Raw genomic sequence first — 21,642 nt, 5'->3', positions numbered from 1 at the left:
GAGGGGGCAGGCAGCTTGCCTAGGGCCAGCTGGCGAGGGGGTCTGGATGCCCTCCGCGGGGGCTGGGCAGGGGCCGGATCCCGGCTGGGGTTCTGGGTCGGGCGCGGGAAGCTCAGAAACCAGCTCAGGCAGGAGTGTGCCTCATTCTCGCCGGCGACCTGGGCCATGAGGGGCCAGGCTGGGAGTTACTGTTTCGCCAAATACCCAAAGGCGTGATAATGTGGCTTCTGCTCTCAGGGCGGTGCCTTCCCGACTGCTGCTGAGGGCATCCCACTGACCTGCTGACATCCGTCCACCTGGGTCCTCAGGAAAAGGCTGCGATGTCCCAGACGCAGGACTACGAATGCGAGAGCCATCATGCTGGCCTGCAGGAGCCTCGGCTTTCAGGATCTAGCACGAGGTAAGGAGGCTGACTTACCGGGGGCCAGCGAAGCAGGAGGCTTCTCCTCGGCTTGTCAGTGCTGTCCTGCCTGCTTACGCGGCCTGGCCCCACTCTCCTCCACGAGGAGCTGTGTGCTGCCTTCTGAATCTGGCTTCCCCGGGGAGCCCCACCTCCTGTCGCCAACGGGCTGCAGAGCAGGGAGGGCTTCTCCTCAGGCAGTGGACACCCTGCCAGCCCTCAGCTGGGCCCAGCCCCTTAGGCGCCCTCTGGGCATCCACACCGAGGCAGGCGGCCACAGATGATCACTTGCGTTTTTCTAATTTATGGCTTTGTTTGGGAATAATTCCACAAGTTGCACGAACAGGAAGAGTGCTCTGAGCATCAGGTCCCCTTACCCAGATTCATGCTCTGTGCCGCCATGCGGCCGCTGCTCCTTCCACAAACAGCACTGTTCTGAGTCATCTGGGGGGACACGCACATCCAGCCCCGTGTTTGCTCACATCTCCCGGGACAGGAGGCGCCATGCGTAAATCTGTGCGATGGGAAGCACCCGCCTCCTGTACCGCCTGGTCCGTCTTTGGCCGCTGGCTCCTTGCCGTCCTTCGTGGCATTTCCGGCCCCTCCAGCGCCGCTTACCCCGAGTCTGCTGCACGTCTCCTTTGTGTTTTGTAACCTGGAAGATTTCCACTTCCTTCCTCTGCCTTTTGCGACATAGACACTTTTTCAGGGAAGCCACCCTTGTTAAGATGGAGCACTCGGGTTGGTTTTTCCGATGATTTCTGAGCAGAGTGTGTCCTTCTGCAGGTTCACGGCCACCTGCTGCCCACCTGCTCTCGGGACAGTGGCTGTTTGCCTCACTGCCGTGCTCCTCGCCAGTTTCGGGGCTTCCACCGTTTCTTCCTCGACCTGGGCCTTCCTGGGATGGGTGCAGAGCTGGATGCCTTCCCAGCCACGGCACCCGGTCCACGCCGGCCGGCCTGTGCCCCCTGTCCCTCGGGAGCAAGAGCCCCTCCTCCCCATCGCTGTGTTCACTTGTGGATCCCTCTCAGTGTGGAATCACAAATTCCGTTCTGCTTTCCGTGGTTTGCCGTTCATCCTGCACTTCATGACTTGGTGCTCTGCTGTACCAGGTGGGCTGGTGAGACTCCTCCAGGCTGGCCCTGGTGATTCCTGGTGGCTTCCCTGGGCTCCAGGTGCATCCTGGGCTGCCTCCCCCCACCCCCCGTCAGCTGTTTCTCTGAGGGGCCCCGTTCCCCAAGGGAAGACGAGGGTCTAAGGACCAGCGCGTGTGCTCGTGGCTCCTGCGACGTGTGTGTTTCTTGACCCTTTAAGCAGAAGGGCTAGAAGCGCTGAGTTTGCGTGGACATCTCCGGTCGCGGCCGGCCCTTTTCTGAGGCGTTTTCTTGCCGCCTCCCGTACCACCGTCCTGCGCCTCCTCCAGGAGAGCCCTGTTTCCAAGAGCCGCAGTGCAATGACTCGTTTGTTCAACTGACAGTGTGTCCAAGATGGTTTCAAAGTCGCTTGCCCATTCTGCTACAGAGTTGTGTGTGTGTCTGTGTGTGTGTGTGTGTGTGTGTGTACATACACATACTAGAAAAACGTCCAGGACTTAGTTCACGCCCACACGCACCCTTCCCCCAGCAGCAGGGTTGGGGTCTGGTCCTGTGCTCACACGGGGTTAGCTTGCTTCTCCCTCTTGTGGTTGTGATGTTCATCGAAATACAGTTGCGTCCATTTGTTTCAGTTTGAGGTTTTTTCCTCTCCCTTTCCATTCTTATTGATTTAATTTTGTTTTGGTTTGGTTTGGTTTGGTGTTTTTGGCCGTGCCCACTCGGCTTATGGGATCTTAGTTCCCCAACCAGGGATTGAACCTCGGCCCCCGGCAGTGCAAGCGCCGAGTCTTAACCCCTGGACTGCCAGGGAAGTCCCTAATTTTGTTTTTTAAACATGTAGACCCTTAACATGCTTTCAAAGGACAAAACTATTCAAAAGGTATTTATATTCAGAGAAGGGCCCCCCCAGACCTTCTCCGTGCCCCCACCTACCTCTTGCAGGAGGTTTTCTGGTTTATCTCCTATGTCTGTTTGGAAGGGTGCCCTGGACCTCGGGCCCCAGAGGTGGCCCCCTTTGCAGCCTCCTGGGTGTGGTGGCCCACCAGCCCCGTGTTCAGTGTAGGTGTTTCCAGTTAGCGTGCACTTAGGAGTGATGCTGCGGTGAGCGCCTGGTCCTTGTGTCATTTTGTTTTCTTGGCGGTGTGTCTTCGGGGAGATTGGGGTAGGGGTTGCTGGGCTGGAGATGTCGTGCCCTCACGTGCCCTCCGTGGGGCCCTGCACGCTGCCCCTGTCTGCCCACAGCCTCCCCCAGGACAAGGCTCGGGCCTGGATGTGGTGCCCGGGGGCTGGGGGCCTCAGTGTGGCGTGGGTTTTATGTCTGATGCCAGGTGAAGTGGGACATTTCACATATGTTATTTACTTTAAGAATTGTCTGTTCTTATCTTTCGCCCATTTTCCTATAGTATATTTGTTTTCTTCTTGTTCAAATTTATGTATTAAGTATATGAACCTTTTATCTGTAATTTTGCAAATATTTAATATTCTCACCAAATGTGTCCAGAGAAACCAAATCTCTTTTACTTTCCAATTTACTGATCTTTTTTTAGTGCCTCTGGGTTCTTAGTCACTGCTAGGCGTGAGCTTCCTGTGTGTGGCGTGAGCTAGGGGCCCTCCTGCCCAGAGACCTCAGCTTCCAGCACCGTTTGCTGGAGAGGCTGCCCCTTCCCTGGTGAACGGTCCTGCCTCTCCTGTTGCAGGATCCCCACTGCAGGGGCTGTGCTTGGTCACACTCGCCTCCCTTTCACCTGGCAGATTGCCTGGGACATACTTGGCACTCGTGAGGCTCTCCCCGGAAGTAAGTATTTGAACAGGTCATTGTCTGCGAGCAAACATCTCCAGGACTTGGAGGAAAGAGGCAGGTCGTCCCCGCAGCCTGCCCGGCCCACGGGGAGAGGCCGTGGCCGGCGTCACACCCAGGAAACCACTGTCATCTTGAATCTTCCGGCTCTTTCCCCAAATGGCTCATCCTTTCCTACCCAATTCATGTTAGACATCGTCGCCATATAAATCTCCCTCGAACTCCATCGATGGTGTGGGTGGGTCACTGTGATCAGTCTGTCACCCACAGGTCCCGACCCTTCCTACTGGCAGGGAAGCCCCAGAGTGGTTTCAGCACCGTTCCTCCATCACGCGCCCGGGGACCAAGCATCCTTAGGCTCTGCAGCCCCCACTGACCGGGTGCTGGGTGTGGACAGCACCGACCTCGGGGACGAGGTCTGCCCTCCCCTCCCTGCCATGGGGTCTGCTCGGGCCCCGCTCGCTCCCGGCCCTCCCCAGGCTCCAGGTTCCAGCACATTCTCTGCCCCCTGGGTCCCCGGGGGACTTGGTTCAGTGCCGTAGGGAGCACCCAGAACGTTCTTCTGAAAAGGCGGGGTCCTGCCCACGTGCACACAGGGATGCGCTGAAAAGGGAACAGATGCTTTTCTTTATTCAGAGAGAATTATCGCCATTAAATTCATTTGAAAACGTATTTAGAGCAAAAATAAGAATTGTTATCGCTTCCGTGGGGCTCAGAGTGTTCAGTCCAGTGCTGTCTGAGCATCTCTGCTGGGTCAGCCCTTCCTTGGGTAGCGTCTGCCTTTTGTCCCAGCCGATCCCATGCCGCGGCCCAAGGGGCGAGCAGGCGGTCAGCTGAGGGCAATCTCGGAACCTCAGGGCTTCCTTCCTCACGGGAGCAAGACCCCCAGCTCCTGGCCTGGTCTCCAGGCGCCTTCGTCCCTGGGTGGGGGGCGCCCTCGGGCAGTGCCCGCCAGCTTCCAAGCCTGGTGGCACCCGTATCCTCTGGCTGAATGCAGGGTGCCCGCTGAGCTGCGCTGGCGGTGCCTTCCATCCTAGGGCAGTGCAGGCGGCCGCAGCTTCCTGGTTAAAAGTACCCAGTTCCCAAAGTTAGAAGTTTGCCCTGTCTTCTGTGTGGACAATGGCCAGCTGGCGGCCGTGGGGATCCAGGCAGGAGGGGGCGAGAAGACAGGAGGGTGTGAGAGGGCCACACACTCCCACCAGGCAGAGAAGCAGGGCAGGGGCTGGTCCACTCAGTGCCGCGAGGTCTGCCTCCTGTCCTCTACGTCTAGGACACCGCCTCACGGCCTCTGTCCCTTGAGCCGTCTGATCCCAGGATGCCCACCCAGCCCTGCTCCTCCCGCTACAGGATGGCAGGTTAGGCAGCGGTCCCACATGGGCAAGCACGGAGCCCCAGTGCCCTCCCCCACTGAGAGCTGCCCAGTGTGACCGCAGGTAGAGGGAGACGGGAGGGCTGCAGCTCGGAGAGAGAGGGGGCTCGCTGGCTGGATGACCAGGGTGGGGGGAGGCCGCTCAGACGTAGCCAAGCCCCACAGGCTGGGCCCACTTCGCACTTCCTCCTCCAGCCCTGAGGATCCTCAGGGCTCTCCCTCTTTCCTGCTCCCTCCTCATCTCCTGCCCTCTCTGTGGCTCCACACCATTCAGCTGCTGTGCCCTGCCCACTATGCTAGCCTGCCTTGGCTCAGCCGGCTTCCAGAAATGACTGTGGACCCAGAAGGAGGCCCTAGAGCCTGCAGGGCTGCTGCGGGGCAGGTGTGTGTGTGTGTGTGTGTGTGTGTGTGTGTGTGTGGGCGCGCGCGCGCGCATCCTAAGCGATCAGGGCTCATCGCCCGCAGGACTGTGCCTTCTCTCCTCCCCACCCCGAGCACTTCTGGCCTCAAAGAGTAGGAATGAGGTCCTCAGAGAAGGATGAGGTCCTCAGAGAAGGGCTGCCCCCTCAGCCCTCTGCCAAAGCCCACCCGGGCTCCCAAGTGAAACACTGGGCCTTCAGCAGAGGGCAAGGAGCAGGGTGCCTCCCCTTCTCTCCGAAGCCCTGGAAGCTCCTGACCATCCCAGTGGTGGTGAGGACCAGGCCCATCACAGAGTCCAGGAACAGTGGACACGGTGCATCCACACTGCAGAGCAGTGCATGGCATTTAAGATTGTTGTTTGTTGAAACTTGGAAGCAGAATAAAAAATGCTCCTTGTCAGCTGGAGCACACCCTGATAATCAAACACATCGGCATCATAATTGCCTTGTTCTGAATAGCTTTAATTTACACTCTTAAAAAACAAAAAGGCCTTACGTGGATGGAAGCCCTCTCCTTGGGGTGGGGGGTGCTCGGGGGGCCTCTGGGGGGAACCATCTCCGCTTTTGACTGGGGCATCACAGTAACGGTGGAGTCCGCTTCTGCTGCAGGTGGACGGGTGCTGGTGGCCTGCAGTGGCTGCTGCTAAGAGCCGCCAGGGCATCCTGTAGGGACCTGGCACCTGGCTGGGAGGAGTGTGGGCAGTGCACGTGGTCCGGGCCCTCTGAGGACAGGGGGCCAGAACCCAAGGCATCCCTAATGTGGGGCCAGCAGAGAGGGGCCAGTTGGAAGACCCCCAGCACTCCCAGGGCTGGGCTCTAATGAGCGTGTAGAAAATCAGAAGTGAGTGGAATTTAGGTATGCGTTGGTTTTATAAGTGACAAGATTTCTTGCTTTTGAGGCAGGCAGATACGAGGACGGGTCTGGTGCTGGATGAGCCATTCTGCAGACACGGGACGCAGGGCGGGTGGCCCGATGGGCAGGATATTCGCACCCTAACGCTGCTGCCCCTCTCCCCAGGCTGGAGTGGGTGGAGATCATCGAGCCGCGCACGCGCGAGCGCATGTACGCCAACCTGGTCACGGGCGAGTGCGTGTGGGACCCGCCGGCCGGCGTGCGCATCAAGCGCACCAGCGAGAACCAGTGGTGGGAGCTCTTCGACCCCAACACGTCACGCTTCTACTACTACAACGCCACCACCCAGCGCACGGTGTGGCACCGGCCGCAGGACTGCGACATCATCCCCCTGGCCAAGCTGCAGACCCTGAAGCAGAACACCGACTCCCCCAGAGCCTCGGCTGAGAACAGCCCTGGGAGGGGCAGCAGCGTCAGCCACGACGGCAGCACCAGCTCGTCCCTGGAGCCCGAGCTGGATGCCGGCGACAAGGTGCAGGAGAGTCTGGGGCGAGCCAGCCGGCAGGCCGTGCTCGGGGCGGTGAAGGAGGAGAGCGGCAGGTGAGGCCGGGCCGGACGCGGGGGGTGCAGGGGCCGCGGGGGCCGCAGCAGCCTGCCTCCTGGGGGTGGGACCCTGTGCAGGGAGGAAGGGCCGCGCTCCCCTGCCCCCGCTGGGGGCGGAGCCCGGCAGGCAGCGAGGGCTGCTCTGCTCTGCTCTCCGGACCTGTTGCCGGGGGCTGGAGGTTACTTGGCCACTTGTGAAATTGCTTGGTTCTTTCCGCGGGGGGATGTGCGAGCGTGGCTTCGGGACCCCAGAGCCGCCCCGCAGAGTACGCGTGAGGAGGGGTGCCTTCCCCAGGCAGACCAGCCTGTTGGTCTCGGGACGCAGATCCGTGGGGATCCGTACCACCTGGCACCGAGCACCCCTGCCCAGGCTTGACAGATCTCGCCAGCATCCTGGGAGGGAGGTGAGGGGGTCACCCCCGTTTTACAAAGGAAGGACTGAGGTGGTCGGCAGCGAGGCGGAGCCCAGGAAGTGTCTGCCCTCTCCAGCGGCCGCCGTGGCTGTGTGCAGAGGTGACTGTTTGCCCTCCTGGACTGGAGAACAGTGAGGGCTTCCACCTCCTGCTGGCCTCGCACATCTGGACATCTCCCCCCAGCTCTTGTGGCCCACCCCAAGTGCCCGTCCCCCAGAGGCTGAACCCCGAGTGCCCGTCCCCCAGAGGCTGAACCCCGAGTGCCCGTCCCCCAGAGGCTGAACCCCGAGTGCCCGTCCCCCAGAGGCTGAACCCCGAGTGCCCGTCCCCCAGAGGCTGAACCCCGAGTGCCCGTCCCCCAGAGGCTGAACCCCGAGTGCCCGTCCCCCAGAGCTGGCACTCAGCAGACCCTGTCCCAGGCCCCAGGGTCAACCCCAGGGCCCAGCTCTCAAGGGACCAAGTCCAGAAGGAATGGCCGGATGACACGTGCCCTGGAGAAAACAAACAGGCTGGAAGTTACCAGAAAGAAGCCAGGGAGGATCTGGCATTGGAGGCTGGGCGGGGACAGGGTGGCGGGAAGGGGGCTGGGCAGGCTGGGCTTCACTTGGGGACGGTGGAAATCACAAAGCAGTCGAAAGCCGACTTACACGGTGGGTCCATTTGCTTCTTGGAGAATGACGTGCCAGGCCAGGGACGGTGGCGTCGTGTGCCAAGGGTGCAGGGGGCAGACGGCAGAGGCGGACGTGCTGGGACTCGAGACTGACCGTGCTGCTCCCGTACAGCACGGGGAGCCGGACACGCGTGGGGGCAGGTCAGCGTGGGTGCTGGACACACACTGGGCTCGGGCCAGAGCCTGAGGCCTGGGGCAGGTGGCCTGAGCGGGCTGACAGGCTGTTTGGGAGCTGTCCTCAGGAGCCAGAGCCCGGGATGAGCCCCAAGGAGGAAGCCAACGGCTGAGTTTTAAAAGCAGCCTTCCGCCCTTCTGGTGTCCTCATGGAGCTCAGGCGGGCTGCTTCCTCCCGCCCTGCAGATCTGACAGCCTTTGGGCTCAGATACCCTCCCGTTTGCCTTGGGTTGTGGTGGGTGCCGGCTCATCCTTGCAGTCAGGTGAAGGGACTGGACTCTTTAGGATTCTGTTGACCAACGTGTCCAGCACCCACGCCCGCTATCTGTGGGTGGGAGCGTCTTCTTTCCAAAAGCGTCCTGGGTGCAGTGTGGTGACTCGGATCATGGGGCGGCTTGGGATCGGGTTCCCACAGGAAGCCCTGTTCGGACATGGATTCGAATTGTGTTGGATTTGTGGGGAGTAGGCACCTTGATTATGTCACCTTATCCCATAGATGAAGGTGGTGCATTTTACACTTTTTTCCACAAAGGACTTGCATATGTTTTTAAGGTTTATTTTTAGGTACCATATAAAGTCATATGATCGTTACTGGTACACAGACGAGAATTTTTATTTGTCAGTCCTGTTTTTACACTTTTGCTGCACTCTCGTTAGTTTCAGTAGTGCTCACCGTCTGTCTCCTGGGTTGCCTGTGACACTGGCCAGCTGTCCCAAGCTGGCCAGCACTTTCACAGTGAGGATGAACCAGGGAGGGCTTGTCCCTGCGCTCAGGCTGCTGGCCTGCTGTCCGTGTAGCGCTGTGACGCTGGCCTCGGGCTGCGTGACGCTGGCCTCAGGCAGCGGCGTCCCTCTCTATCATTAGGCTTTTTAGCATGAATGGATGTGGAACCTCATCCAGTACATTTTCTTAGTCTATTGTGGGTTGAATTTTGTCCCCCAAGAGATATGCTGAAGTCCTAATTCTCAGCACCTGTGAATGTGGCCTTATGGAGAAACAGGGCTGCTGCAGACATCATTAGCTAAGCTGAGATGGGGCCACCCTGGAGTGGGCAGGGCCCTAGTCCCGCAGGACTGGCATCCTTGCAAGAAGACAGAGATGCACAGGACAGTACCCTGACGGCCGAGCCAGAGGCTGGAGCCCTGTGGCCGCAAGCCGAGAGACGCCAAGGATGGCTGGCCCCACCGGAAGCTGGATGGGGGCCTGAACAGACTCCCTCCAAGCATCCAGGAGGAGCCGGCCCTGTTGGCACCTTGATCCTGGGCTTCCAGCCTCCAGGACCGTGAGAGAGTGAATGTCTGTTCTTCTAAGATGCCCACTTTGTGGTGCTGGCTTCAGCGGCCCCAGGCACTACTACAATCAGCATTTTTAAACAGTCGTCTCTCTCATGTGCTCCTGGGATACTCTGTGTAATTTTTAAAATAGATTCAGGTTGCGAATATTTTATTTAGGATTTTTTTCCATGTTGATAAGTGAAAATGGCCTATACTTTTCTCCTTGTTCTGTGTGTCCTGGCTTTTTATCAACAGTGGGAGTGTTTCCTCTGAAACGTTGTCTGTTGCTAGAGTGTCTGGCAAAGAGCACTTGCTCACCAGCCAGGCCTGTGACCTGTGTGGATGGAGTTTTAACTACTGGTTTCTGTTCTTTACTGCTTGCAGGAATGTTCAGGCATTTACTGTCTGAAATCCTATTTTATGGAGGCCTGCTGATCTAAGTCACAGACACGTTGGCATAGGCTGCCCTGGTGCTGCCCCTTCCTTCGTGGACGTTTGTCCACACAGGCCCTTCGCTCCTGCTGCCGTGCCTTGTGCCGGTTCCTGGAGGATTTCCACGTGCTCAGTCTTCTCAGAGAACCCGCTCCGGCTCTCAAGAGCCTCTTTTGTGTCACTGCTCTTCTATTTATTGGACATTTTTTTCTCAGTCTTTTACTAACTTATTGTTGGAAACTTAACTCATCTATTTTCACTGTTTCTTCTGAAATGGACTTTTGAAGTCATGCTTCCCTCAGCATACTACTTTAGTTTTATTACACAACTCTTGGTATGTAGGATTTTCATTGTTCAATTTTAAATATTTTCTACTTTTAATTATGATTGCTTTTTTGACTCGTTTGTAATTTAGAAATGTCTTAATTTCCAAAACTGTAGGTTACTCTCCATTCTTGTTCTTGATTGTGAACTTAATTTCATTTTGGCCAGAAAGCATGATTTTTTTTTTTTGAGACTTGCTTTGTAGCCTAAATCCTGAATTTTTATAAATGATTTCAGGACTACTTCAAAAATTTCTGTTCTCTGTTAGGTCCAGAGTTCTCTGTGTGTTTGTTAGGTCAAATCTGTTAATTGTGTCAATTGAGTTTCTTACTAATTTTTTGTCTACCTGATGTATCGATTCTGAGAGGTAAAGTCTCCCCACACGGTGGAACTGGTCTGTCCCTCCTTCCTGTCTCGCATTGCTGCTGCCTGTGTGTGGAAGCTGTGGGCCGGCTGCATATGGATTTGCAGTTAGGTGTCCTGATGCGTTTTTCCTTTGTCGTTACGTTGTCTACCTGCTGATGTTTTTTGCCTGAAGTGTGCTTTGGAACTGACGTCGGCCAGTTTCTCCGTGGTTAGTATTTGCCTCTGAACGGCAGTCCTTTCCCATGCGCTTTAGGTGTGTTTCTCATCAGTAACCTGTAGGGTTAGGGTCATGCTTCACCCATTCCATCACCTGTCCTTGGTCTGGCGGGATGGTTGCGGGGGTGCTTCCTGGGGATCCCTGATACGGCGAGAGGATGTGGTTTACCATCCTCGTATCCTCCAGGCCCAGGCTCTTCCTGTCATCCTTCTTCCTGCATCGTCCCTGAACTGCTCCATGCGTGTGTCCACTGCCCAGCGTGTTCCTGTGCACGGGGGGCTGTGGGCTATGCTCCCGCCGCAGGACACTGCTCTTAAGCTGTGTGCACCCTGCAGCCCGGGGCAGCCCTGCACCTCCTCCTCTGTGCCCGGGGCCCGGGTGGGAGCGTTTGGGGTGAGTGACCGGCAGGGCGGCTCTGGACCGGGCTTACCCAGCAGATCTGGTCAGGCAGAATCTCGCAGACGTGAATCGGCTGCTTCTGCTTTTCGCACACTTTCTTCTGGAGCTGCTGGCTGACTTCAGTGTGCAGGAGCCCTCATGGACCCCAGGGCTCAGCTCCTCCCCTCGGCGTGCCTGCTGACTGGTCCCTGGTGTCCTTGATTTTGACGCAACCAAATTTGCCATTATTTTCGCCTTATGGTTTTTCTTTTTCTTTTTTTTTTATAATAAATTTGTTTATTTATTTTTGGCTGCGTTGGGTCTTCGTTGCTGTGCATGGGTTTCTCAAGTTGCGGCGAGGTGAACGGGGGCTACTCTTGGTTCCGGTGCATGGGCTTCTCGTTGCAGTGGCTTCTCTTGTTGCGGAGCACGGGCTCTAGGCACACAGGCTTCAGTAGTTGCGGCGTGCAGGCTCAGTAGTTGTGGCGCACGGGCTTAGTTGCTCCGCGGCATGTGGGATCTTCCCGGACCAGGGCTCGAACCCATGTCCCCTGCATTGGCAGGCGGATTCTTAACCACTGCACCACCAGGGAAGCCTGTGGTTTGTTTTTAACGTTTTGCTTAGAAAGTTCTTTCTTGGCCTGGGCCCAGAGGTATTCGCTTATATGTCTTGTGTTAACTTTATAGTTTTCTCTTCCACGTGGAGGCCTAGGTCTGCCTGGTGCCACCTTCGCGTGTGGCCAGAAGGATCCTCGTTCCGTCTTCTCCCCGGCCCACCCGTGCCACCCGTCACTTTCTCTCCCTGCAGCGCCGTCAGTCTGCTCTTTGGGCACCACCCAAGCCTCGTGTGTGCTAGGAAGCGTCCCTGTCTCCTCTTTGTACTTAAGAGCATCTTAGCTAGTTGTGGGCTTTTCTTCTATCATTTAAATCCTAGAGTTCAGATTCCTCAGAAAACCCAGGGGGCTATTGCATGGACTACAGTATAGTGTAAACATAACTTTTTCTTTTCTTTTCTTTTTTTTTTTTTTTGTGGTACGCAGGCCTCTCACTGTTGTGGCCTCTCCAGTTGCGGAGCACAGGTTCCGGACGCGCAGGCTCAGCGGCCATGGCTCATGGGCCCAGCCACTCTGCGGCATGTGGGATCTTCCCAGACCGGGGCACGAACCCGTGTCCCCTGCATCGGCAGGTGGACTCTCAACCACTGCGCCACCAGGGAAGCCCCTAAACATAACTTTTGTTTGCACTGAGATACCAGAACGTTCATGTGACTGGCTTTATTGTAGTGGTCTGGGACTAAACCTGCAGTACCTCTGAGGTTCACCAGTAGTTTGAGCTCAGAAAATATATCTGCTGCAAAACTGTGTGGGAATGGAGATCTTCTTGTTTTAATTTTTGTGGCACGGGAAGGAGATGATAGAACAGCCTCTGATATTATTTGTGACTCACGTTCACTGTAGTCAAGATGACTCTACTGCAGTCTCGGTATCTCATATAAGCTCTGTTTGCCTTATAATTTTAGGTTGAGTTCATTGAAAAACATTCTCAAATCTGAAAAAAAAAAACCCTCATATTCAATGTTTGATGATAGTGGTCGAGTAGAGGTTTTTCTCAAACAGAAAATTTCAGTCTAGGTTGTGAGTTTTTTAAAAAACTGCAGTAAAACTTTCCCCTTTCAAGCTGTTAAACTGTTGTGTAGTAGGTCAAGTCGGGATGTTTCGCTTCTATTTCTGACAAAAATCCCTGGAACTGGTGATGGCAAAGTCCAGGAGAGCAGAGGAAGTTCTCAGCCGATGCTGCTGTCTCATGACTCGTGATGGGTTTGGTGTGTTCTGCAGAGCACCTGCCAGTGAAGGGTACGGTGTGTACCCTTAAACACCCACCCTGGGCTTCCCTGGTGGCGCAGTGGTTGAGAGTCCGCCTGCCGATGCAGGGGACACGGGTTCGTGCCCCGGTCCGGGAAGATCCCACATGCCGTGGAACGGCTGGGCCCGTGAGCCATGGCCGCTGAGCCTGCGCATCCGGAGCCTGTGCTCCACAACGGGAGAGGCCACAACAGTGAGAGGCTCGCGTACCGCAAACAAACAAAAAAAACACCCACCCTGTGCGGGCCTGTGGGTTCCCAGCTGAGCTTCTTCTGACATGCGTGTTTTAGCGTGATCAGTTGTTCACACATCTTAGCAGATTCCACTTCAGGTTGGGCTGCATTAGGTGTTTTCTCAGCTTCTTTGGCAGTACTTTCAGCTGCAGTTGCTCCACAGAGAGGATTCATGGAGGCCAGTTGCTCAGTCACTTCAGACTCAGTGTTGACTGCTTGAGTGAAGTAGCACCTGCAGAGCGGTGTCCGGAGCCCGGGGACCCTCTGATCCGTGGCTGCTGTCGCTGCTCTCACTGTCCTTGACTCTTCAAGACTGTCTGTGCCGAAAGGCTGGTAGTCTGACGCAGGTTTGTTTTCTCTGGACGCATAACTTTCGCTGCTGCAGTCAACACAATTTAATAAACTCATCATTGGTGAACAGCATTCCTTGCTTTCCTTGCTTGGCTAACAAATGAGCCCCTTGGGAGCTTACTTGGTGTAAGGGTCCTTTTCGTTTTCATTTTGTGAAGTAATTCTGCTGCGATGAGGTTTCCATTTCGAACTCTGACTGTTGTGCACTTTGGGACATTGCAGTGCTTCCAGCAGGGCTGTGTGTCCTACCGACCCAGCAGCAAAGAGCCCGCATGCCACCGCGCCTGAAAGGCATAACGGTACATGCCCACTCTCTTTGTGGTGTGGCATTGTGGATAGGCAGGGTAGTAAAAGCGTCGGTGAAATGTCATGGGTCGGCCATGCGTGTGGCACTCAGGCCAATGAGGTGCAGCTGCATCGCCGGGCCTGGCCACGCCGAGTGATGCAAGCACCTCCTGTGGTCTCTGCGGTGGCCACGCACGTCACTGTTGCAGATGAGCGAATGGGACTGTGTTCCCACATCGTGTTCCTGACGGACACTGCAGTTTGAACCTCGTGTAGTTTTCACATTTCACACACAAAAAAATTTTAATATGTAAACCATTCTTAGCTCACCTGCTATACAAAAACAGGCAGCAGGCTGGACGTGGCCCACAGGCTGTAGTTAGCTGCCCCCTGACCTGAAGGGGCGTGCAGGCTTCCTGGCATGGCCAGCCCACGGGGCCTGGTGGCCCGGCCCGAGCCCCTCTGTGTCCCCTCCTCACCACCTGCTGCGTCTCAGCACAGTGGCCTCTTCCTGTTCCCGGGCTATGCCCAGCTCGACCCCTTGCCGGCCCACTTTCCTGTCCACAGCTCAGATGCACCCCCCTAGAGAGCCATCCCTGGAGCTGTTTCCAGCCTGGTCCTACAGTGGCCTGAGGTTCTGGTTCGTTCTGCAGTGGACTGCACCCGGAGTGTGAGCCCTGTGGGAGCAGAAGTGTGTCTGCCTCACCTGCCTCAGGTTGCAGCCCCGGCCCAGGCCCAGCCGCAGCTTATCGGCCGGAGCCCCAGCTCTGAGGTGGACCTGGGCTGTAGTGGGCTGTCCCGGTAGGAGGGCGGTGGGCCTCCAGTCCGTTCAATCCGTTCCACGTTCCCAAGAAATACTCAGATCAGATGAAGGGGACGACTTTGTGGGCAGGAGCTGTGGATGAGAAACTAAAAGGACAGCACCCACATTCTGGAAAGTGAAAGAAAGGCGTGTTATTTTTGATGTATCGTGTTTCTAAATGGTTGCACTTCTGTTCACGTCTCCGTTTTATTTTGCTGTGTTTCAGTTCCTCACCGTCAGGAGGTCTTCTTGAGAAGGACTATGAGATTTACCAGGACTACAGTGCGGACGGCCACCTTCTCCACTGCAGGTAGGGCCCCTGCCTCAGGCCTGGCCCTGTCTCCTGACCCGGGGATGGTTTTCCTGGCAGCTCTTCGGTGAGCTGGAGGAGAGTCTGGCTCAGCAGGACGTGCACAGCACGCAGGGCCCAGCCCCAGCCAGTGGAACGTGAGGAGAGGTCGTCAGGGCCCCCAGCGCCGGGGCAGAGTGGCCCCAGGCCCGCGTGGCAGCTGCCAGTCACTGCGCAGTTTGGGGAGCTGTTGAGTCTGTGGTACCGGCCCTGGCCCCTGGCAGACTCCTCGGGGGCTCTTCAGCATGTGGTCTCCCTGGGAGCTCCGGGCCACACATCGGAGTGTTTCCCCGGCCACGTGGGGAAGACTGGTGCCAGCCGAAGGGAAGGGAGGAGGCTCGCCTCCCTCGGCCCTGGGTTGGCCTTGCAGGGCGTTGGGGTTTCTGGATACGACCCTCAGGACCCTGGGCACAGCAGCCGTCGGTCTGGGCAGGGGCCATCCCTTGGTCAGCTCGTGTGTCCAGGCTGGAGGAGCACCTGCCCTGCAGCCGAGGGGGGCCGGGCCGGGTGCCCCCAGCACAGGCCAGCAGGATTCATGTGAATTGTGGAGGGATTTGCAGGTGCGAGGGGCCTCTGGCAGTCTGCTCAGTTTAGAGATTGAGCTTGCGAGTGGTGACCGGGCTCGTTGATGTGGTAAGGGATCTGGGCCTGCGTGGGGCCAGTGGTGTGGTGGTGTCCACAGATGTGTTTTGTGGCCTCCCATGTTCTCCTTGGTAAAGGGGTGCGGTGGCTGACGGGCAGGGCCTCACCCCGGCTGCAGGGCAGGGCAGGTCCCCGGACGTGTTTCTTCCCGGGCAGTGAGTCCTGCTCTTGCCGGCCGCGCATCACAGCCCTGGGCCCTGCGGGACGCACGTGCCACCTGCTCTGTGGTGGCCCGGCACTGCCCTGGCCCTGCCATCCCGGTGCCACCTGGGCCGGGCGTGAGAGCAGCTCCCTCAGCCAGACAGAGCGGGAAGGACGGGGAGACTGTTGAGGAGGGGGCCGTGTACCAGCGGCCGCGCAGCCCGGTGCAGGGCATGTCGGGGGCCTGCGGTTTGCTGGGCGGTCAGAGGACCACGTGGCTCCGGCTTTCTGACGTGGTCTCTTCTTGTTGCGCGTGAGCTGCACCCGCGTCTCGGGCAGAGGCTTCCCTCCAGACCCACGCGGCAGCCGTCCCAGCCCCGCTTCCCTGCTGCCCTTTGCCGGTTCTGGGGGCCGCATGTGGAGCAGCGCTTCCCTGAGGAGGCGTCTCCTCCTTCTTTGGAGAACAGGCGACTGCCCTGAGCTGAGCGGAGGCCCCGCCCGCCCGCTCCAGCACTTCCCCGGGCGTGGGAGGCCGCCTCTCCCCTCGTGGCCGGAAGCCTTCTCGGAACAAGGGCGGCGTCTCTCGCCTGGGTGCCTCCGCCCGAGCAGAGCCAACAGGGGGTTAGGGGTCGAGAGAGAAGCATGGGACTCCTGGTCTGGGGAGCCATGAGGAGACGGCGGGGCGGGAGCCTAGAGGGGGCGCGGTGGGGGCCCTGCGAGGCTGCGGGGCTGCGAGGGGCCGGCCTGTGGGGCAGGAAGTGAGGCCGCCTGCGCGGGGGCGGGTGGTTGAGGCCGGCGTCTGCTCTGTGACCCAGGCGGCCCTCGTTTCCCGGTAAGACAGGGAGCCCGTGACCCCGGGGCCTGCCTTGGGGATGGAGTCAGAGGCTCCTGTGCGGGTGACCCGCCCTCAGCCAGGGGTGCCGTCTGCCGGGCACCTTCCTTCCTGCTGCCCCGTTCCGGCCTCTGCCCTGACTCGATGGAAGCCCTCTGGGCCCTGGAGTAGACTGTGCTCTGGACTCCGCCCGACACGACCCACTCTCCCACACTCCTCATTGCGCAGCCGCAGCCCCGCCACCCTCGCCCCGCAGAGGGGCGGGGTCCCGCCTGCCGAGGGGTGAAAAGATGTGCGAAATAACGCTTCCCAGTTGCTGAGCGTTTCCTGTGAGCCAGTGCTGAGCTAGGACTTTATCGTACGCGCAGCCGCACATCCTCGCGGGAACTGATGAGGACACGGGGACAGAGCCCGGAGGTGATTTCCCACAGCCTGCAGCCAGGGTCCAGTGGCCTGGAGTGCAGCCACAGACCCCTCCGACTCCAGAGCTGGCTCTCTGGGCCTGCTGCCCTCCGCCCTCCGCTCTGCCTGCTTGGCCTGGGGGGCAGGCCGGGAGCAGCCTCCGGCAACCGGGAGTGGAGCCCTGCTGCAGTCTGACTTCTCCCCTGGGTAATGAGGTCAGGCTGCAGGGTTTGGTCCTGGTCATGCTGGAGCAGGCTGCCCGGCCCGAGGCCTCTCACTCTCACCCTGACCGCACATGCTGACCCTGGTTCTCTAAGTCCTGCCTCACCCACGCCCAGTAATTAGGACTCATGGCCTTATCCAGAAAGCCCCAGCCTCAGTCAGAGGATAAAGGCGGAGGACCAGACTACACAACTGGTTTCTTAAGACGCTTGGGATTTCTCCTTTCTGTGATGGTGGATTCACTTAACTGAGACCAGCCTGTACAACAAGAACAAAATAGACCAAATATTCCTGCAGGCATCCGAGGAGCCAGGACGTGTGGCCAAGGTCTGGCAGTCATTGCAGCCCAGCACACGTGTCACCGCCTCAGGAGCCACAGAGGGGACCTTGGCAGCATTCCATGTTTCTACCGGGACTCCTGAAAGGCTACACGAAGGCATAGGGTGAGCCATAAGTAGACCAGTCTTCGAATAGACGCCCGAATTCCAGTCAGCTCAGTCCCAGATGGGATTCAGGTGATCGATCTGCCCTTATCCCAGCTGCCTGCTAAGAAACAAAAGTAAACCAGAGCCTCAAATTATCTCAACAGTTTTCCATACACAGTCACCAGAATTTCAGTCTAAAATTGCCGGAACTGATTAGGAACAAAAGCAGATAGTAGAAACAGACCCACCAGAGGTCTATATTTTGGAGTCATCAGACACTCACTTTAATATGATTCATTTGTACAAGATACTAAATGGCAGTTTTTCCAAATCAAATAATTTCATCAACATAGATCACATGGGCTCCCCTGGTGGCACAGTGGTTGCGAGTCCGCCTGCCGATGAAGGGGACGCGGGTTCGTGCCCCGGTCTGGGAGGATCCCACATGCCGCGGAGCGGCTGGGCCCGTGAGCCGTGGCCGCTGAGCCTGCGCGTCCGGAGCCTGTGCTCCGCAACGGGAGAGGCCACGGCAGTGAGAGGCCCGCGTACCGCAAAAAAAAATAAAAAGAAAAGATAGATCACATTCTAGGCCATAAAACACAGCTTAACAAATTAAAAGAAAAGAAATAATACAGTATCTGCTCTCAGACCACAATGGAATTAAACTAGAAATCAGTAACAGAAAGATAGCTGGAAAACCCCCAGATACTTGCAGGTTAAACAACACACTTCTGAATATCACATGGGTCAAAGAAGAAATCTCAAGAGAAATTTTAAACTATTTTGAACTGAATAAAAATGAAAACACAACTTAAAATTTGTGGGGTGTGATAAAGGCGGTACTTAGAGGGAAATTTATATCAGTGCGTATATTAGAAAAGTGCATATATTAGAAAAGAAGAAAGATCTAAAATCAATCATCCAAGTTTTCATTCTCGGAAACTAGGAGAAGATGAGCAAATTAAGTACAAAGTAAGCAGAAGAAAAGATAGATATTAAAAATTAGAGCAGAAATCAATGAAATTGAAATAGGAAATTAATGGAAAAAATCAATGAAATGAAAACCTGGTTCTTTGAAATGATGAATAAAACCAATAAGCAGTAAGTAGCCAGTCTAAGAAAAAGAGAGAAAGGACACAAATTATTAATATCAGGAATGAAAGAAGCGATATCACTAAAGATTCCTTGGACATTAGAAAGAAAATACAGGGCATTCCCTGGTGGTCCAGTGGTTGGGACTCTGCGCCTTCACTGCTGAGGGCCCCAGGTTCGATCCTTGGTCAGGGAACTAGGATCCCGCAAGCTGCATGGCCAAAAAAACAGAAATAAAAATAAAGAAAATACAGGGATGCTATGAACAGCCCTGTGCACACAGACTTGATAACCTGGGTGAAATAAACCAATTCTTTAAAAGACACAGTCTGCCAAAACTCATATAACAAGAAATAGACAATCTGAATAGGTCTACATGTGTTAAAGAAGTTGAATCAATAATTAATAATCTTCCAAAACAGAAAGGACCAGGCCCAGATGGGTTCACTGGTGAGTTCTACCAAACATTTATGGAAGAAATTATAGCAGTTCTCTACCGTCTCTTTCAAAGGATAGAAGCAGAGGGAATACTTCCTAACTCATTCTATGAGGTCAGTATTACGCTAATATCAAAATTAGAAAAACACATTACAAGAAAATTACAGACCAGTCTCTCTCATGAACATGGATATAAAAATCCTCAACAAAATATTAGCAAATCAAATCCACCACTGTATAGAAAGAATTACACACCATGACCAAGTGGGATTTATCCTAGTTATGCAAGGTTGGTTCAACATTTGAGAATCAGTAATACTCCATTACATCAATAGGCCAAAGAAGAAAAATCCATGATCGTATCAGCCGATGCAGAAAAAGCATTTGGCAAAAATCCAACACCCATTCATGATTTAAAAAAAAAAAAAACCTCAGTAAACTAGGAACTAGAGAGGAACTTCCTTAACCTGATGAAGAATTTCTATAAAAAATTTACAGCCAACATCACACTTAGGAGTGAGAAGGTCAAAGCTTTCCCACTAAGACCAGGAGCAAGACGAGGGTTTCCCTTCTGACCTCTGCTTTTCAGCATCGTATTGGAAGTCCTTGCTAATGCAGTAACACAAGAAAAAGAAATAAAAGGTATACGGATTGGGAAGGAAAAAATAAAACTGTCCCTGTCTACAGATGACATGATCATCTATGTAGAAAATCCTAAAGAATTGACAAACTCCTAGAACTAAGTGATTATAGCAAGGTTGTAGGATATAAGCTAAACATACAGAAGTCAATTGCTTTCCTATATACTAGCAATGAACAAGTGGAATTTGAAGTTAAAATCAATAGCATTGACATTAATATCCCCCCCCAAATGAAACAGGTATAAATCTAACAAAATATGTGGAAAATCTATGTGAGAAAAACTGTAAAATTCTGATGAGAGATATCAAGGAAGAACTAAATAAATGGAGTAAGATGTCACCTCTTCCCAACTTGATCTATATGTTCAGTGCAGTCTCAGTCAGCATCCCAGCAGGTTGTTCTGTGGATATTGACAAAGCGATAATAAAATTTCTATGGAAAACACACCATTGTAAAGCAATTATACTCCAATAAAGATGTTAAAAAAAATTTCTATGGAGAGGCAAAAGATACAGAACAGCCAACACAATATTCAAGGAGAACAAAGTTGGAGGAATAATACTACCCGAGTTCAAGACTTACTATAAAGCTACCATCATCACGACAGTGTGGTATTGGTAAAAGAATAGATAGATAAATAGAATAGACTGGAGAAACAACCAATAGACCCCCATAAATATAGTCAAGTAATCTTTGACAAAGGGGCAAAGGCAATGCAACGGAGCAAAGATGGTCTCTTCAACAGATGGTGCTGGAACAACTGAACGTTCACAGGCAAGAAAATGAATCTGGACACATTCCTTACACCCTTCATGGAAATTAACTCAAAATGGATCACAGACCTAAATGTAAAACACAAAACTAACTCCTAGAAGGTAACAGAGGAGAAAACCCAGATGACCTTGGGTTTGGCAGTGACTTTTTAGGTACAACGTCCAAGGCATGATTCATGAAAGAAACAATTGAGAAGCCGGACTTCATTAAAATTAAAAATTTCTGCTCTGCGAAAGACAGTGTCAAGCGAATGAGCAGACAAGCCATAGACTGGGAGAAAATGTTTGCAAAAGACACAAATGATAAAGGACTGTTATCTGAAATATACAAAGAACTCTTAAACCCCAGCAGTAAGAAAACAACCTGATTTTAAAATGGGCCAAAGGGACTCCCCTCGTGGCACAGTGGTTAAGAATCCACCCGCCAGTGCAGAGGACACGGGTTCAAGCCCTGGTCCGGGAAGATCCCACATGCCACAGAGCAACTAAGCCCGTGCGCCACAACTACTGAGCCTGTGTTCTAGAGCCCGCGAGCCACAACTACTGAGCCCACGCACCTAGAGCCCGTGCTCCACAACTACTGAGCCTTGCTCTAGAGCCCACGAGCCACAGCTACTGAGCCCACGAGCCACAACTACTGAGCCCGCGTGCCTAGAGCCCGTGCTCCGCAACAAGAGAAGCCACCACAACGGGAAGCCCGCGCACCGCAACGAAGAGTACCCCGGCTCGCCGCAACTAGAGAAAGCCCGCACACAGCAACAAAGATCCAATGCGGCCGACAAATTAAATAAATAAATAAATAAATAATGTAAAAGGAAAATCTTTAAAGCAGCCAGGAGTCTCTTGGGGTGGGGGAGCAGGTGGCAGAGGATAGCTCCACTCATCTCTCTGGGACTTGGTCCGGCCCGTCGTGGCTGGTACAGCTGTGGGACGTGGTGCAGACCTTCAGTGGGCGGATATGGTGTGTGGTCAAGTCCGTGTATCCCGAGGGGCAGTGTCACTCATGTCACCAGGCAAGTGAGGCTCAGAAGAGGCTGAGCGTCTTGGGTGGCCCCCTGCGCTCGGTGGCGGGGCCGTGATTTGGGCCCCACAGCTCCCCAGCTCTCCCTTAGCCTGATGCAGGCTTTCTCAGGAACTGGGGGACAGTTTTATCGTCTCTGTCAGGTGCAGAGTGCCGACTGTGTGTGTGGGCAGTCAGAGGAGGGCAGTTAGCCTTTTTGGAGTTCACAGGAGCCTCTGTGGTTGAAATCCAAGGCCTGAGATGCTGATGCACAAGGGATGTGTTGGCCACCCCTGGTAGGAACACAGGCAGGTGCCGAGGCCGGGAGTGAGGCCTGCAGGGCAGTACTCATCGATTCCAAAGCCA

The 21,642-nt window shown here is 55.0% G+C and overlaps 1 protein-coding gene across 22 annotated transcripts in view; it reads left to right on the top strand.

Moving 5' to 3' along the window:
* Positions 1-21,642, top strand: part of ARHGAP39 (Rho GTPase activating protein 39) — a 73,343-nt gene that overhangs the window by 34,443 nt on the left and 17,258 nt on the right. For 21 of the 22 annotated variants that reach the window (XR_009536518.1, XR_009536516.1, XR_009536519.1 and 18 more), the window contains 3 exons: positions 238-400; positions 6,099-6,533; positions 14,545-14,628. Coding sequence is in view for 15 of the 22 variants with exons in the window: in XM_060128344.1 (XP_059984327.1) it covers positions 321-400; positions 6,099-6,533; positions 14,545-14,628 (599 nt within the window). In the remaining 7 variants the exon portion in view is untranslated. Of the gene's footprint in view, positions 1-237; positions 401-6,098; positions 6,534-6,771; positions 7,050-14,544; positions 14,629-21,642 lie in introns of those variants that run through there. The other variant, XM_060128354.1, reaches the window with a different exon arrangement.

The sequence above is a fragment of the Lagenorhynchus albirostris genome, chromosome 17 (assembly GCF_949774975.1).
Source record: "Lagenorhynchus albirostris chromosome 17, mLagAlb1.1, whole genome shotgun sequence".
NCBI classification, from domain to species: domain Eukaryota; kingdom Metazoa; phylum Chordata; class Mammalia; order Artiodactyla; family Delphinidae; genus Lagenorhynchus; species Lagenorhynchus albirostris.
Note: the sequence above shows the minus strand (reverse complement) of the source record. Positions and strands in the feature narration are given on the sequence as shown.